Source organism: Denticeps clupeoides, chromosome 4 (genome assembly GCF_900700375.1).
Source record: "Denticeps clupeoides chromosome 4, fDenClu1.1, whole genome shotgun sequence".
NCBI lineage: Eukaryota > Metazoa > Chordata > Actinopteri > Clupeiformes > Denticipitidae > Denticeps > Denticeps clupeoides.
The window spans coordinates 32553990-32570583 of NC_041710.1; the positions used below are offsets into that span (position 1 = coordinate 32553990).

At 44.0% G+C, this 16594-nt stretch overlaps 2 protein-coding genes across 3 annotated transcripts; one reads left to right on the forward strand and one right to left on the reverse strand.

The window, feature by feature from the left end:
• Positions 1-641: 641 nt before the first annotated feature.
• c8a (complement component 8, alpha polypeptide) lies at positions 642-6901 on the reverse strand. Of its 2 annotated transcripts, XM_028977772.1 has the most exons (11): positions 6499-6901; positions 6320-6434; positions 6106-6250; positions 4843-4990; positions 4473-4662; positions 4156-4335; positions 3461-3701; positions 3240-3353; positions 2881-3038; positions 1283-1508; positions 642-873 (listed from the first exon to the last, which is right to left on the reverse strand). In XM_028977772.1, exons 1-11 carry the CDS (start codon positions 6591-6593, stop codon positions 728-730), a joined length of 1758 nt encoding a protein of 585 aa, XP_028833605.1. In that variant the 5' UTR covers positions 6594-6901; the 3' UTR covers positions 642-727. The 2 variants fall into 2 exon arrangements, with proteins under 2 accessions (XP_028833605.1, XP_028833604.1); XM_028977771.1 differs by having other exon boundaries at positions 6320-6622.
• A 312-nt stretch (positions 6902-7213) lies between these two features.
• On the forward strand, positions 7214-16445 carry LOC114787909 (uncharacterized). Its single transcript, XM_028975831.1, has 20 exons — positions 7214-7343; positions 7441-7515; positions 7684-8467; positions 8565-8729; positions 8804-9155; positions 9243-9358; positions 11061-11086; positions 11277-11317; positions 11401-11451; positions 12428-12548; positions 12629-12788; positions 13731-13854; positions 13937-13971; positions 14048-14111; positions 14189-14223; positions 14300-14354; positions 14485-14586; positions 14686-14699; positions 14802-14835; positions 16313-16445. The coding sequence occupies exons 2-20, from the start codon at positions 7513-7515 to the stop codon at positions 16392-16394; spliced, it is 2364 nt and encodes a 787-aa protein (XP_028831664.1). The 5' UTR covers positions 7214-7343; positions 7441-7512; the 3' UTR covers positions 16395-16445.
• Positions 16446-16594: the final 149 nt, after the last annotated feature.

Below are 16594 nucleotides of genomic sequence, written 5' to 3' on the forward strand. Positions count from 1 at the left end.
TCAATCAACTTCCTGACCAAATCCTGACTGATGGAATCCATTCCTTCATAATCAGTGCTTGGAGTTAGTAGCAGCAATATCCTTGCCTGTGTAGCCCTTTAAAAAAAAAGTGAACTGATTGTCACATGTGATTCACAGCAGCACAGCACACGGTGCAATTTGTCCTCTGCATTTAACCCATCACCCTGAGTGAGCAGTGGGCAGCCATGACAGGCACCCGGGGAGCAGTGTGTGGGGAAGGCTCAGTGGCACCTTGGCAGATTGGGATTCAAACTGGCAACCTTCTGATTACGGGGCCGCTTCCTTAACCACTAGGCCACCACTGCCCCATTGATCCCCATTTTATGCAACATAATGATGACTGCATGTGTTTTCTTGCAGGCATCCATGGTTATCAGGAATAACAATAATTTCAAGCATCACCCTCCAGTCTGCTATTCTAACTCAATCAGCATGACAGAATGATCTCCAGCCTGGTGCTCATCAACACTCTCACTTGTGTTCACAAGAAGAATGCCATAATAAAACCTTTGGCCACGACTGTAAATATAAAAAAACAATCAACCACAGAAATAAGAAATGTATGGATATTATTTTTTTAATTAAAGAAACAATCCTGATTTCAATGCTTATGTGCCACTTTTTGTCAGATAAAACAGAGCTTTACACTCATCAGGGTAATATAGGACATTCTTTCGTTGCCTCCTGGTGGCCAAGCCCTGAACTGTCAGCAGTGTTGGGTCTGCTGTGCACTTCCACGGCAAGGTGCACCATTGTCAGGCATGGGGTTGTTGCACGCTCGGGTGCGAGTCTTTCTGCCAGACTGACAGGGTGACCAGGTGACCCAGCAGCTCCATGAACCGTCCGTAGTACCTGCAGGATCATAGATCAATTCAAGCCAATTCAACCAATTACCATTCACGTGACAAATAAAAACCTGGAATCTAAACTTTCGAATCATAGTGGTTTTGGATTACTAATAGCTACATTTATATTTACAGTATTTATCAGACACCCTTATCCAGAACGACTTTCCAATCAGTAGTTACAGGGACAGTCCCCCCCTGGAGCAACTTAGGGTTAAAGTGTCTTGCTCAGGGACGCAATGGTAGTAAGTGGGATTTGAACCTGGGTCTTCTGGTTCATAGGCGAGTGTGTTACCCACTAGGCTACTACCACCCAATAGATCATGGTTACTGATGTCAAGAATTATATTGTTGTCTTTTGTTAAGTGCTTTTGTTAATGCTTCATGTCATCATGGCTGCCTCCACACTACATCACCTCTCCTGTGCGTCTCCTCACAGGCCTTGCCCAAGGAGCCCTGTTTGCAGATGCAGCTGCAGGAGGTGCGACTGAGGATGGGCACGCCATTGTGCCAGCATGCGCCACAGCGGCAGGAGCTGAACTGCTGCTGGTACTCATGCCACGCCCTCCTCAGATGGGGCAGATGTGTGCGGACCTGTGGCTCAGCTGTACTGAACCGAATGAGTTCGTAAATGGGCAGAATCTGGAGAGTATAAGTCATGCACACACACAAAAAAAAAATTAACTATGGTATTTTAGCTGAGTGTACCGTACCTTTGTTTATCAGTATGTGAGCGAACACAAACAAGGAATTTGATTCTGGTTAGGGCTGCACGATTTGGGGAAAAAGACATATTGCGATTATTGAGATCAATATTGCGATATGCGATTGCGATATGATAAAGGACACTTGCTTGTATATCAATGAAAAGTCGCATACTAATAGTGAAATGTTTCATTTCAGAGTGAAACATACAAACTACTTATAACAACCTGAAATGCCCAGTGCTTTCAAAATGCAATATTCTACAAAATTAAATAAATCACAAAAACTGGTAAGGCTAAACAACTGTTTTGATTATATTTGGCCATTATAAAATCCCGTATTATAGTTCTTACGTTTAACCAAAATGTTGTTTGGAGGCTGACTTGAACACAGGGATGCATAGCTTTGCTAGCTTAGCTAAGGTTAAGATTTGTAAACTGAGGTTTCTTTAGGAAACCTTCAAAGTTTGAGAAAAGTTAACTAAACAGCTAAGAACAATCTAAATAGTTAATGCCTACGTTTAGCCAAAACGTTGTTTGGATGCTGACTTGAACACACGAATGTATAGCTTCGCTAGCTTAGCCTAGCTTAGCTAAGGTTAAGACTTATAAAACGGGATTTTATAATGGCCAAATATATTCAAAACAATTGTCCAGCTTTACCTATGAAATGTAATCCCCCGGGATCTGGTTTGGACCGTACAGCGGTTTGTACAGCCCCAAGCAGCACAAGAGTAAGACATTTTTATGCACTTCTCTCCATAGACATGTATATGCTTCACGCCACAACAGAGCCTTTCGCAATATGGCGGCGACGTTGACGTACGATGCAGCGCGTCATGCGGCGTCTAACCATATGTCTCCGAATCGAAAGTCATGTGACCAAACACGTCACATCCGACTGAAGTGAGACTTCAGTCAGCTCGCAAACTTTGAGGATGAGAGAATGGATCGGATATGTTGCCGATCCAATCCATGTACTAATCATTTAAATCGCATCTTTTTGCGTTCATTTAATCGCACTGACTGACATCGCGATTACGATTAGATTCATCGTGCAGCACTAATTCTGGTCAATGTTGTCTCTCAAGCACAAGACAACGATAATATAGAAAACAGGCTAAATCTTATATACAGAAAATACAAAGATATAGAAAATACAGAAATAATACCACAAATGTACATGCTGTAAAGTGCAGTTGCTACGTGTGAGACAATTCAGCAGTTTAGGAGGGTGTTGGTGAGGGGAAAAAAACTGTTCCTGTTCCTTTATACACATACTATATGTGGGACACTTCAGAAAGACTCACCTGAACGTCAATAAGGGCGGGGCTGTGCCTCAGCGATCGACCCCACTTCCTGAAAGTTGTCTCATCCTGAATCGCCTTGACTCCAGCGCTGCTGTCAGCTATGCCTCCTTTGACCAACGTGATCACGTCCTTGATGAAACTTTTAGAGGAATCACCACCTGAAGAGAGCAAGCATGCATCCTTATATAAAACAATTTTATAAAGAATCTGATGGACGTTGAAATCGTTCGTTCCCAGTGAAATAGATGCACTTCACTTTTTTTTTAAAACAACGTCCATCACAGTTTAGTTATTTAATCTACACAAAGGTGACGCCCAGAAGAACCTGCTGCTTGTACAAAATGAGATTAAATACACACCCTGTTTCAGTGTTGCCACTTTATCACAGGTCTTCACTGAAACCTTAATGTTAACTTCATCAGACAGTCCTAGAGAAACTCCAAAGCATTTCCCGACCTGTTCTCCACGCACCTCTGCAAACAAGAACAAAATTCCTCATCCTCAGCTCAGATTCACAGAGCAGTCATGACATTATGGCTCATCACTAGCAGACTTATTTGTCATAAATTCAGTCAATTACCCGATTTCTCCATGGCCTGTTTGTCGATGATAGCCACATACTCCAGAAGCCCTCCCATGGAGCCCTGTGTGATGTAGTGTGTGCCGTACAGGCTGAGGAATCGGGCGTAGGAACCAAAGTCGTACTCCTGCGGCAGCTCCAGCAGGGACACTAGCAGGTCATCATCTAACACCAGGTTCCTACTCCGCATCTTAAACTGAGCCGTCTGTACGGTGGATACCAGTCTGGCCACGCCCACATTCTGAATAGAAATAGCACATTCTATTTACAGCTATGATATGTATATATCATACAACAGGTTTTATGATTAATTACAATTTTTAATTAACTCATATTTTGTTTATTTTGTTAACACATTGACCTACATTATTACAGCTCATTTGAAACCAACCTAAAGATTGGTTAAAATTAAGTTAATAAACACAAAGGTGGGTTATGCTTATATTATATATTAGATTTTTTTTTACTTTGTCAGGGGTGGTAGTAGCCTAGTGGGTAACACTCTTGCCTATGAACGTGAAGAGCCAGGTTCAAATCCCACTTACTACCCTTGTGTCCCTGAGCAAGTCACTTAATCCTAAATTGCTCCAGGGTGACTGCCCCTGTAACAACTGATTGTAAGTCACTCTGAATAAGGGCATCTGATAAATGCTGTAAATGCAAATGTACCTCTTCCAAACAGCTCACACTATTACCTGACTGCTGTACTGTGATATGTTGGTCAGGAACTGAGATTCTCGGCTACCAGACAAGCCCACCTCTACAGAGACACCAACAGTGAAACCCCAGTTATAGGATTTGTCGGTTTTCCGGGCATTTAGGAAATCTGTTACATCCTCGTAGTACTCAGTTGAGCCATCAGATGCAGCCTGCGCCTGAAAGTTCAAATGCAGACTCTAGTAATGTCACATTGGCTTTAAATACATGGATACACATGTTGAAGTCATTTCATGTTGGAGAGCAGGCGTGGCTCAGCTGGCCTGAAGCAGGTAAGAGGAGCATGTTGACACACCATGAGGCGGTAGGAGTGGAAGTTGTAAGGTCTTCGGTAGTATTTCTCATCATCATTGTAGTAGAGATTCTCACAGAAGGCATCATACGTGAGTTTTCTCCATTCGCCGTTGTAGACATATTCACAAGTCCCACCGTAGTATTCTGGATCCAGCGTGCGCAGCACAAAGTCTCCCGTTACGATATTATAGCTACAAAGGTCAATATGAAAAACACGGGACATGAAGTTTAAATAAATTAATATCACACAAACATGAAGGGACCTCAGACTTACATGCACGAGGTTCTACTTGTGTATTTCTGAGTATTATGAGCATAGTGTGTCATAATGAAGTGTGTGTTTTTGTGTGTAAGTGAAAGAGAGTGTGTACCCTTGTGTGGCTCGCTCAGAGCCTGGGATAGGAAACAGGTAGCTGCACTTATCATTCCTCATGTCCACATCTTCACACTCATCTTCATCCGTGGCATCGCCGCAGTCGGGTTCTCCATTGCAGCGCAGATGCTTGCTTATACAATGACCTGCATGCAAAAAACTAATTTAATTGATTGACACCTTTTTAATACATGGTTTAGCAGATGATAATTGCTTTACGTCACTGTGCAAAAGTTATAAGCACTGGTGAAACTAATTTGAGGTTTTTCATCTTCCCAACAGCAACTCTGAAATTGTTCAGAAAGGGACTGTCTAAAAGAGTAAAACACACAAATAACAAAGATTTAAAAAGTGAAAGTGGCAATAATGTTGATATGTAGAGATGTGGTAGAAGAACTGGGAGTCGGTCTCGCCAGTAATGAATGATCTCCTACAAGCAGAAGTCTACAGATGGAGAACAATATTGTATTGCTTCTCAGAGAACAACAGGAGAGTCTCTTTCTCTCCACACGTCATGTCACTGTTACCGAAATAAGGAAACTATTGGACCCAGGTTCAAACCCCACTTACTACCATTGTGTACTTGAGCAAGACACTTAACCCTAAATTGCTCTGGGGGGGGGACTGTCCCTGTAACTACTTATTGTAAGTCGCTCTGGATAAGGGCGTCTGATAAATGCTGTAAATGTAAATGTAAGTGTAAAATTTGATATAGTAATCTTAGATAAGATTAGATACACAGTGGTTTGGTTTTCGCTGGTTTGTATTGGCTTTTGCACAGTACTGTATCTTAACATTTGTCATTCATATAGCAACCACGTGCATAAACGTAATTATCTCTGTTGTGAAGGTTTTCTGGTGTTCAATATCACATAAGGAAGCATGGAGCCACCGGATGGGGGACATGAAAACGCTGAAGAGCTGGACAGGGGTTCCCAGTTAGCACTTTATCACTATTAAGAAATAATGATAAAATTCAGATGGATTTTTGGACTGTATAAAGTGGAGCATAACATAGGGTGCACAGATGTGGCACAGCTGTATATTGTGAACATGTGGAGCTGCTTACAATTTGTTGGATTCTGGCTGTTACATTGATTTCAATTCATTCGGGTCAAGCATATGTGCTCAATATTATATTATTATATTAATATATGTGCCTATATTATGTATAAATATAAATGAAATGTACATTGATAAAAATATATTGTCTGTCGATTTATCGTTATTTCATTAGTGCAGGGTTCTTTATCCGACTGACCCGTCTCTTTGCAGGTGAAGTCATCCCCACACACACTTTCCCTCACACACACTCCAGCTGATGGACACAGCTTCTCTTCCCACTGGCTGCCCAGGCATTCCGTCCCCCCGTACTGCGATGCCTGGTCCAGATACCGGAAACGGAACTGCAACAGGACAAAAGAGCTGCAACAGACCTGCGGCCCGACGCAACCTACTGGACCATCTCATCATACCGATTTATTCTTGCAGGAGTTGCATGGGGTCCACGATGACCATGCCTTCAGCCGGCAGTCGACCGGAGCAGGAGTGCTGGGGCTTCGCACTTTCCTTGTCGCGTTTCGTCCAGGCCTTAAAGCAAAACAAAGGCTGTTAAGATCAGAAATTGACGGAAAACGATTAATAAACACGATACCTGCTTTCAGGTCCATCCCAAAACACTGTCCAGCCTGCAGCATAATCACTGAGACCAACCAGAACAAGCCACCACGCCACTTTCTGTACGTTCATTGTGCAGATGGGCTGAGACCCAACCACTGTGGCTTCACCCTCAGAACAACACAGCAGTTTGTTACTTTGGACAACAAACACCAGAGTGAATGATTCATTGAGGGTAAACACAGGCCATATTTATTCATGTCCGGGAAAATCCATTTTCTTGCAATGCCATCCATAGAGGCGCCCCTGCCCCCTGTTTTATCGACGTAGTAGTGGGTGAAATTGATCGGGTTCATTCCTGCCCCGAGCAGAATCCGCTGTGCTGTTAAAAGTCGCTTCTAATCGACATCTTCCTTCTGTTTTAGTCGGTCCCCGCGTTCCAGTGCCTGGAAGTCAGGTGTCCGCCTGTAGCCAATCAGAGCCTGCCATTATTAAACTGAGCTCCAGGTTCGAAGCGCCTGTGTTGCCAAGTCCACTCATTAGACGCCGTAAGAATTTTTAGTAGTTTAGTTTATTTTGGTTCCGTAATCGCACTATACCGTATTAACAAAGCAAAGGGTATGATGTATTCTCCTGTTACTGCACGGCGAATATGATTTGTCATGTTAGAACTTTACTATAACCAAAGTGCATTTGTTAATCTTTTGCTCAAAATCTGGCAACCCGGGAACCGCAGACGGGCCTGAAAGACGAGAAGTTAAATCCCGCGGGTTTAGGTCGAGAAGAGTCACTCTGAAGTGGCACCTTGACCTGTGTCTTTTTTTTTTTTATTATAATTTATTTTGGACGTGCTTTATCTCAGTACTGCACAGAATGGAGCAGGTAGGTCCACCACGAGCTACGCGAGCTTCACCCCGGGGCGCTATGAGATTTAAAAAATATATATATTATATCAAGCGGCGTGTTCGTGTGTTTTCAGGACATCTCAACCGATGTGTAAGCTCCGTGTGCGTTGCTGAGGGCCCAGAACAAACTGAGCGTTTAATTTGTCATGGTAAGTATTTTTTATTTTTTTAATTGTCTTTGCACAAATTGATAATTAAAAGGAAGAAACCATTGTGTTCTTAAAGCTTGTAAATGACTTAGGGAGTTGTTGCTAACCCATTGAGAACCTGACATCTGTGATGAGAGAGAATTTGACATTATCCTTAACTGCTTGTAGGAGTCTTCAATTAATGTCAAATCCCTGAGGGCCAAATTCCAAGAGGAGGCGCAGGATAAGAGCAGACCTCCAGTTCCGGGAAAGCCCCGGCGCCTCCCTGTTGCAGGGCCTCGCTGTGCATCGCTAATGACCTCCTTCAACACGTCCGTGGGAACCAAGACCATGCCCGTCCTTCCAAAAGTCCCCGTGAAAGAGCAGCCTTCAGCCCATCCCTCTGCTACTAGCGGCACCGTGGGCTCCAACCATGTTGGCACCGCAAAACCCCTCTTCAAAGACATCCACCTGCCCCTGGTGCTGCCCATTCCATTTTCCGCTGAACCCCGACACCACTCGCCACCTAAAGGAGCGATTCCCACAAGCACGTGCCAGAAGGCGGCCTTTATGCCACTGAAGTCTGAAGAAGCTGAACAAGGTTCTGCTGTAGGGGCAGCAAAGCCAGCACACGGTTGTTTTCGTAACAGGGAGGGTTCCAAGCGTGAATCCCGACATCCTTGTCCTGAAACCCCACCTCAAGCTGACCCTGCCTCCCCCACTGACCACGGTGTCCTTAGCACCATGGAAAAAGCAAAGAGGAAGTTCTCCCCCAAACAGCTCCTGGAGTATGCAAGACCGAAGGGTTTCTACTCCAGCTCCCCGCCAACAGTTAGCCCCCCTCCTTCGTCCACCGACTATGAGAATTTGGCGTCTGATCGGACCCCACTTCCTCCTCACTGTGAGGGCTTCACCCATGCCACTACCTACCACGCTCCTTCATCTCTGTTTCCGGCCAGTGCCACTTCTCGTGGTAAGTTGTATTTATTTCAGATTCATTTTCATACCTGGCCTTTCTGTAATCTGTAATGAAGGTTCTTATGTTCAGTCCATGTTGTCCCTTCCTGCAGTGCAGCTGCATGCATTGAAGAGTGGTGGTGAGCCATGCAGCTCTCACACTCCACTAGTGAAGTTCCTGCCTGATGAGCGGTCCATCGGCCCTGCACCGGCAAAGCCAGCGCGACCCCCAGTGGTAGACCTCAGCTTGTACTGGACCTTCAATGTTCCTCAAAATGGTACTGCTCTTGCTGCTCTGTTTTTTTGAGTAGTGTTTGTACAGATCTACCAACACTTCTGCTGTTGTTTTCAGTGAGCAAACAAGAAGCCCCAGAGGAGAAGGGTATGGAGCAATTGGAACTGGAAGCTCCAGAATTCCCTGACTTCCCTGAACCAGAAAACATAGAGGTCTCTGCAATTGACCTTTCAAAACTGGACTTGGTGCCTGCAGGATCTGAAGCCCCAGTTATAGTCTCTGCACTGCCGAAGGGCTTGGACACTCGGGTCCATTCTCTCCCAGAGCCGAGGTCCAGATCATTGGAGACTGCAGCTGATTCTGAAGCATCTGCGGTCGCTGCCTGGAACCAGGATTCTGGAGGACATGGGGAGCAGACAGCAGAACCCCTCCCTGCAGATGTGCCTGATGAACTTCCCTCAGAACCCAGGTTACTATTCTATGACCAGGCGGCATTGTGGGTAATTTGATCTCATTTTTTTCCCCCACGCCTGTTGTATGCTTTTGGTTTTGACAGCTTTGGCCGGAGGGACAGCATTTATGAACTCAGTGACAATGTTTATGAAGATGTGCAGACTGTCAAAAGGTTTCAGTTTGGTCAAAACTCAAGAAAACGCAAAGGACCTCCAAAAAGTAAGATTCTGACACACATGCATCCGTACAAGTTTCAAGTTTTCCTGGTGCTACGTAAGAGCAAATAAAAAGAAGCAAGTTAGGCTGTCTAGTTCTGTGTCTTGGAGAGGAGGACTTAATATATTATATGTTGCACCATCTATCTACTACGCCCAGGTTCTGTACATAAAGATGCTAAATTATCTGTTAATTTGATGGTATACAACACCCCTCATCTAAACTAAACATGAAAATAACAGAATATACCTCCTTATAAGGGCCTCCTTATATCTGCATTTATGGTCAAACTTCATTATATTCACCACTCACAATAAGTTAGGGATATTGTGAGAGACGTAGTGGATGTCATAAATATGGTGTTTGTTTCAGTTCAGACAGGATAGGGAGGCAAATGTATTGGGGTGACACACACCTCATTTAGTGTTTTCCATTTAATGGTCTCATTGTGTACAGGTGTGCCTTATATTGGGGACAATACCAAGAGACAACCTTTCTCAATGTGGCAATCAATTTCAACATTCTGTGGGTATAAAATTATAAAATATTCATCATTCAAACAGCCGTGAACACGCAACGTCACTTAACGGATGAGCAGTGTCGCCTTCGGGTCGGTGGCAGTCAGTCAGATGTTGCTCGTGAACTTGGTGTGTCTCAAAGTGTCATCAGTAGACTTGCATCAAGACACAGAACTACTGGCAGCGTTCATGACAGACCCAGGAGTGGAGCCCCATGGAGCCCCAGGAGTGGAGTGACAGGCCGCAATGATGAGCAGTACATAGAGGACCTATGCACTCGGACATCATTATACAACTGCCACACAGCTGCAGGCCCGTTTATGAGATGCGAGGGTTCTAGGGTTCTTAGACAAACCATTTGCTACCGATTCCTCCACTTTGGCTTCAATGCCAGACGACCGTTGCAGGTGACTCCACTGCATTGCCGGGGAAGGCGAGGTGAGCGATACGCAGAGGTCAACATGGTCCCCAGGTTTTGCTTTGGTGGAGGAGGTGCAACAGTCTGGGCAGGAATCACCAGTCAGCGCAAAACAGATTTGGTTATTGTACATTGCTCAGTCACTGCACATTTTTACCCCAGAGACATCATAGAACCCATAATCACCCCTCCATTCAGCCAGCACACCCCCAACTTGCTGTTCATGGATTATAATGCTCCACCACATCACGGCAGGATGTTGGAGTGACTCATGTGGTACGGCCATCAATGTCCCCTGACCTGAACCCCATAGAGCACGTCTAGGACCAGTTGAAGCAGAGACTGAATGATCATACCCCCACATGACCTGGCTGAACTGCGTGTAGCACTTGTGGAAGTGGAACGCATTGCCTCAGAACAACAACATGAGGCTGGTGAGGAGCATGAGACGTCGCTGTCAAGCTGTGATTGCGGCAAATTGTGGAAACACCGGCTACTGACATTGTTGGTTTTTGTTATTTGGGGTTATCCCTGTTATTGTCAATTTTTGGGGTAATTTCATTAAAATTCAGAGCAAATAGGAAAAGCCCTCATGTAAATAATAATATCCCTAACTTATTTTGAGTAGTGTATATCAAAATATCTGTAGTTCAGTTTCTTACCAAGGCTGCTGTTGCTTTTGCTTGCGGTTTTCTGTATGGCGCACAGCCTGGATTGGATTGGTGTTGCCCTGCTATTTTAAAAACTCAATTTATTTCTCTGTTCACAGATCCATATGCAGAAAGTCCCCCGGCGGTAAGTATTATTTACTGCACACTTAGTTTTTTTACAAAGCCCACCCACAAATGTCACTTTCACATAATCAGTAGACATGAGTGCTTGATTAATAACCGGCTGTGCTCTGCTCAATAATAAAAATGGAACCCCTGCACATTGTCCACTCTGCTGCTGGTATGGCTGATTTGCCTTATTATTGCTTTGCCAGAAGGAGGGCACACGGAAGAGTGTACGGTCTGTCACTCACTGGTTTGTGTTATTCTTGTGGTTTTATTCATTTATTTCCCCAAATGTGGCGTTGTGATTTTTATTTTTTTTTTCTTTTGCTTCAGGCCCTCTGTTAAGGGGGATCTTTATGGCTTCAATCACACACTTGGCGACAGGTATTTAAAACACAATTTAAAATGTCACAGTGAAATGTGGTTCATGCGTGAGGAGAGCATAGTTTTGCCATCAGATTTTACATGTGTATCCAATTCCCAGCACTACAACTTGGGTTGTAAAACCTGATATGGAAGACCCAACGGATATATCACTATATAATAAAACACACTTTAATTACTTTTATTCTGTAGTGAGGTGGACAATATCTTGCTTGTTTTTAACATTAATTGCCAAACAGGATTAAAGGTCTCCAGACATGAATATTTTTTTTATTTTAGTTGTCCCCTAAAACTGTATCTGAAGTCTCTTTCCCAGATTTATCCTTGGTGCAGAATTACAGCCACTTTAATCCAGTCCTACAATGAGATTTCCCCAGGACGCACCATTTCGGTGTCTGTAGCTTTAATTGATAATGAGGAGGAGTGAGGTGGGCCTATAGAAATGAGCAGACATTCGCAGAAATTACATTAACACCATTCACCAATCTTAATGTTTGATGCAGACAATAAGTTGTGTAACCTTTCCAGATCAGACCGCCTGATCTGCCACTTTCCTAATGGTGAAGCAGATTGGCCAAAGGACTCTTTACACCTATCACCATTTCTAGCCACTGCAGGACCATAGACAGGCCAGGGGAACCCGTATTAATGTTAAATAATCTCACATGGGAAATATTCATAATCGGGGACCTATAAATGAACACAAATAATGGTGGCTTATTCAATTGACTAAAGCAAATTCTCACCACTCCCTATCTTACATTGCATTACAATAAGAGTGTTGGCTATGTTTATCCTGAGCCACTTCGTGGATAACCCCCTGAGCGACTTCACAAGAGCATCTTGCTCAGTGGTAGCAAGTATTTTTAATTTTAGTTTCCATGTCGGTAATTTTTGGATTTGTGAGAAGTTTTGTTGCTTTTGCGGTAAGCCATTAGTGTTCGTTTTTATTATTTTACTTTGCGTCATCCTGTAGGAAGGAACGTGGAAGTCCTGAGATCCTACAGAGGAGGAAGGAGAAACAGCGTGTGGAGAAGGAGAAAAAGGAGCAGAAAGAGAGGGAGAAGAAAGAAAATGAAATGAAAAAGAAATTTAAGGTAAAACGGACAACGATTGGTTTTCTCTGCGATCAATTAAAAACAAAAAATGTAAGTTAAAGGCAGGTTACTTGAATTAGGTGACTGGGCAGGAGGAGCCCATGTACCATGCCAGGGTGATTGTGGCTGGGAAAGTCCGCAAACACGACCTACCAGTGAAGAGTGGTGACACTGTCAGCATCATCCGCACCACCAACTGTCCCAAAGGAAAATGGCTCGCCCGCGACACAAACCAGAAATGTAAGTGCCTGTGTTCTGAACCAGAGTGGCATGTGATATTCAAGTCACATTGCTTTGCTAATTAAGAAGAATAAACCATGCAGGAACTTTATCTGCTCAATGGCTCATCTCTTCTGTTTAATAAGATTTGGATTACCTGATCATAAGAACCCCACATTAAACAGTCCTATAAGGCAAGGGTGTCGATCACTTTACGTAGCTCTATTATTATGTCCCATTGATATGAAGGGCCGATAACGCGTAAACTACAGATCCCATCAGTGCTGTGCTTTAGTTGCCGAAGGCGATCTTTACACTGCAGATAAATCTGTACAGAAGCAGTTTCCATGTCAACGGCAAATGGGTTTTGAAGCTGCTCAAAATTCTTTTTTCATGCTTCAAAGTCACCAAAGAGCTGTGTGAAAACTGAGCACCCCACGCAATGAGTGTCTGCAAAGTATGCACTGCATTATGGGATCTGTAGTTTGTGCTTAATATTGCCGGGGCATAATAATAGATCTAAATTCAAGATTGGTTTATTGTAAGTACAATACAGTACTGTATACACAGTATACTGTGTATTGAAATAATGTTTCACACAACCCCCCCCATACTAACATATGGTACCAACATATGGTAAATGTGTACTTGTTACCATCTGCTCTGTAGAAAATCAACCTAATCAACCACGTTCATGGTGCCAATTATTCATTTTGTTCATTCAGTCCATTCTGTAACCATGTCTTCTTACAACTGGCAGAATCAAGTTTGTAGAAATAGTCCTCATGAAACAGAACCACACGGGTGGTACTGTAGCCAACCAGCAGGGGTGTTCAACATCAAAGAAAAACATATTTAAAGTGGTTCCCCAGTTCTGAAATGCACTCCTTTATGGTTCTGGATGCTGGGTTCATATGTCCGTTTGAGGCTTGTACCACAGTGTGACAGCCAAGCTTTGTGCAGATGGCTACATCTCCGTGATGAACGTGGAGCTCAACATTAAGGAGATGATGGAGCTGGGGAAGAAGGTGTCACAGGGGGCCAGTCGAGGGGCCAATGAGGGGGACTCAATCAGTGTGGGGAGCAGGTGTGTTTCACGCCCAGACATTTAATACATTTTCTTATATAAAGTTGTGTGTTAGACACACCTTTTTTGTGGTTTGTTTCAGATCCCCGTCTCATAACACCGTGCTCAATAGCAGCTGTGAGTCTGTGCTTTTTGTTTGTGTGACTGGATGAAACCTACAGATCCAACACTTTCTTGTCATGTGTTTTTTCAGTCACAGATGACAGTGAGGAGTGGACATGTGACGATGACACTCTGTCACCAACTGCAGATCTCATGTGAGACCTTTTTATTTGCTTGTAATTTGTTTTGATGAAGCTTTTATTTAACAAGGAAAAAATGGCTTCATTTTCAGGAGCCAAAGTCGTGCCGTGTCTCTGCCAGATATACGTAAGCAGACGTGTGTGAGTTCCTCTGTAGCGTTGTTTTTGGCATGGTGGGCTTTATCCTCTCTATCCTCTGACAGCCTACAGCACCCACCTCTCTCAGAGTGATGGTGCCATGGAGGATATCCACCCACAGTAAGTCTGTGACTGGAGTTTATCAGCCTGCTGATAAACTATCAGAGTGCGTTTGATTCCAGTGAAGTGTTTGTGTTTAATCTTGGTCTAATGAGGGCAGAACTGATTCCGATCCTCTTTTTTGTGTAAGTGTGAGGCACGAGGCCCTTCAGAAGCTGGCAGTTTTTTTCCAGCATGCAAAGAAAAACGATTCCAGCGATGCAGCAGAAAATGAGGAGGCAACAGTGGCAAAGTACAAAGCATTACTCTACCTCTCTCATGTTGTACTCTTCTCAGTCAGAATGGCTTCTAAAATTATTTTTTCCCCATGATGTGCCATACTGGCCAACAGCCCTGAGAATCCAGGTGAGCGGTGAGACATTATGAATGATGTTTTGCATTGTTGTGTTTTTTTTTTTTTAAATGTTAATACAATACAAAATTAATGTTAAACCCTTTAATTCACAGGCTTTCTGTGTGATGTAGATGAGCCACCTTATATGTAAGTGGTAACTATTTTTTATCTAATTTTATATGTCAAACCTTCAGACTTCAGATGTCATTGGCAGGCTAGTGATTTAGTAAATGTGGTGTTTTGTTATTTAAATAGTTTGTGATCTGTCAGGAAGACATCCTCTGTAGCCCCGTACGCAAATTGGTGTGCATCAAAGGTGGGAGGAATGAACCAGTCTCTCAAAGCACTGGTGTGAGCGCTACTAGTCAATAGTCATTCAATAATAAATAATAAAGTGAAGTGATTGTCACACAGCACACTGTGCACACAGTGAAATTTATCCCATCACCCTGAGTGAGCAGTGGGCAGCCATGACAGGTGCCCGGGGAGCAGTGTGTGGGGACGGTGCTTTGCTCAATGTCACCTCAGAGGCACCTTGGCAGGTCGGGATTTGAAACGGCAACCTTCTAATTACGGGACCACTAGGCCACCACTGCCCAGGCAGCTTATGGATTAAAAAAAAAAATTTTTTTTTGGTAAGGAGACAATGGTTGAGGATTTCAGGCTGGGTGGGACAGAGGCCTGGGACAGTGACAGGTTGTACAAAGACAGATCTTTGTAAAGCCCCTGGCCAGATGCTCTGCACAGTTCCTCAGCACACGTCCAGGGAACCAAGGAGGCGGCAGTTCCTTCACCTGTTGAAGTTGATGTGAGCTGCTGCTGCATTTGGAACAGCTGCTTCTGGTGGTTCCACCTCAAAGCGGGCAAAGAAGAGGTTCAACATCACCTTCAGCAGATCCATGACTGGTTCTGTTGCCAAGGCTCCCAGGGAGTAGTGTGTGGGGGACGGTGCTTTGCTCAGTGGCACCTCAGTGGCACCTTGGCGGATCGGGATTCGATCCTTCTGATTATGGGGCCGCTTCCTTAACCGCTAGGCCACCACTGCCACCTGACCAGGATATGTTTCTATGCAAGTCTTGATATAGGACGGTACGCTGTAGTTCCAGGTCAAATTGTTAAAAAATGTCCCAGTTGGTTCGGTCAAAGCAGCCCTGCAGCTGCAGAGAGGCATCCTCAAGCCAGGTTGTGATGGGTCATGTGATAGTTGGAGCAGATTTGGAGTGGAGGGGGGCGTATGCAGGAATCAGCAGCACTGCCATGGGGTCAGACTGGGCCTGGTGTGGGAGCAGTTTAACTCTGTAGTCTAGATTGGTGTTCGTGTAGACCTTATTTAGTGTGTTTGCTCCTCTGGAAGCACACTTAACATGCTGATGGAATTTGGGGAGCACCGCTTTTAAATCCACATGGTTAAAGTCCCCATTGATAATGAACACAATAGAAGAAGCTTTGCTGTTGACTCCTCCTAGTGTAAATTGGAAAATTTGGCAAAAAGCTCAGAATTGATGACATTTCTGTTCAATCTTCTGTGAACCAGTGATTTATTTATTTATTTATTTTTCTAGTCTTAATATATTTTATGTAATTTGTTCTGTGTTCCCTGCAATTTTGCTTTTGTGCCTGACAGCGAGGAACAGGAGGAGGAGGCCATTGGCTTTGTGGACATGGAGCTCCTGCCACCTCCAGATCTCTATGCTGATGACCTGTGACCTCGCTGGCACAGGACCTGGGGTTTGAAGTTGTGAGGTTCCTTTGTTGCCACGGTTGGTTCCACGTTGGAGGTATGCCTGTATGTCTGATACAGGCATTTGAGATTTGATGCTTGTGTCTGGACATCGTAAGACAATTTTGCAGAGTTGACTTCTCAGTTGAATTCAATAAATATACTTAATCAGGAGTAAGGTTCTAC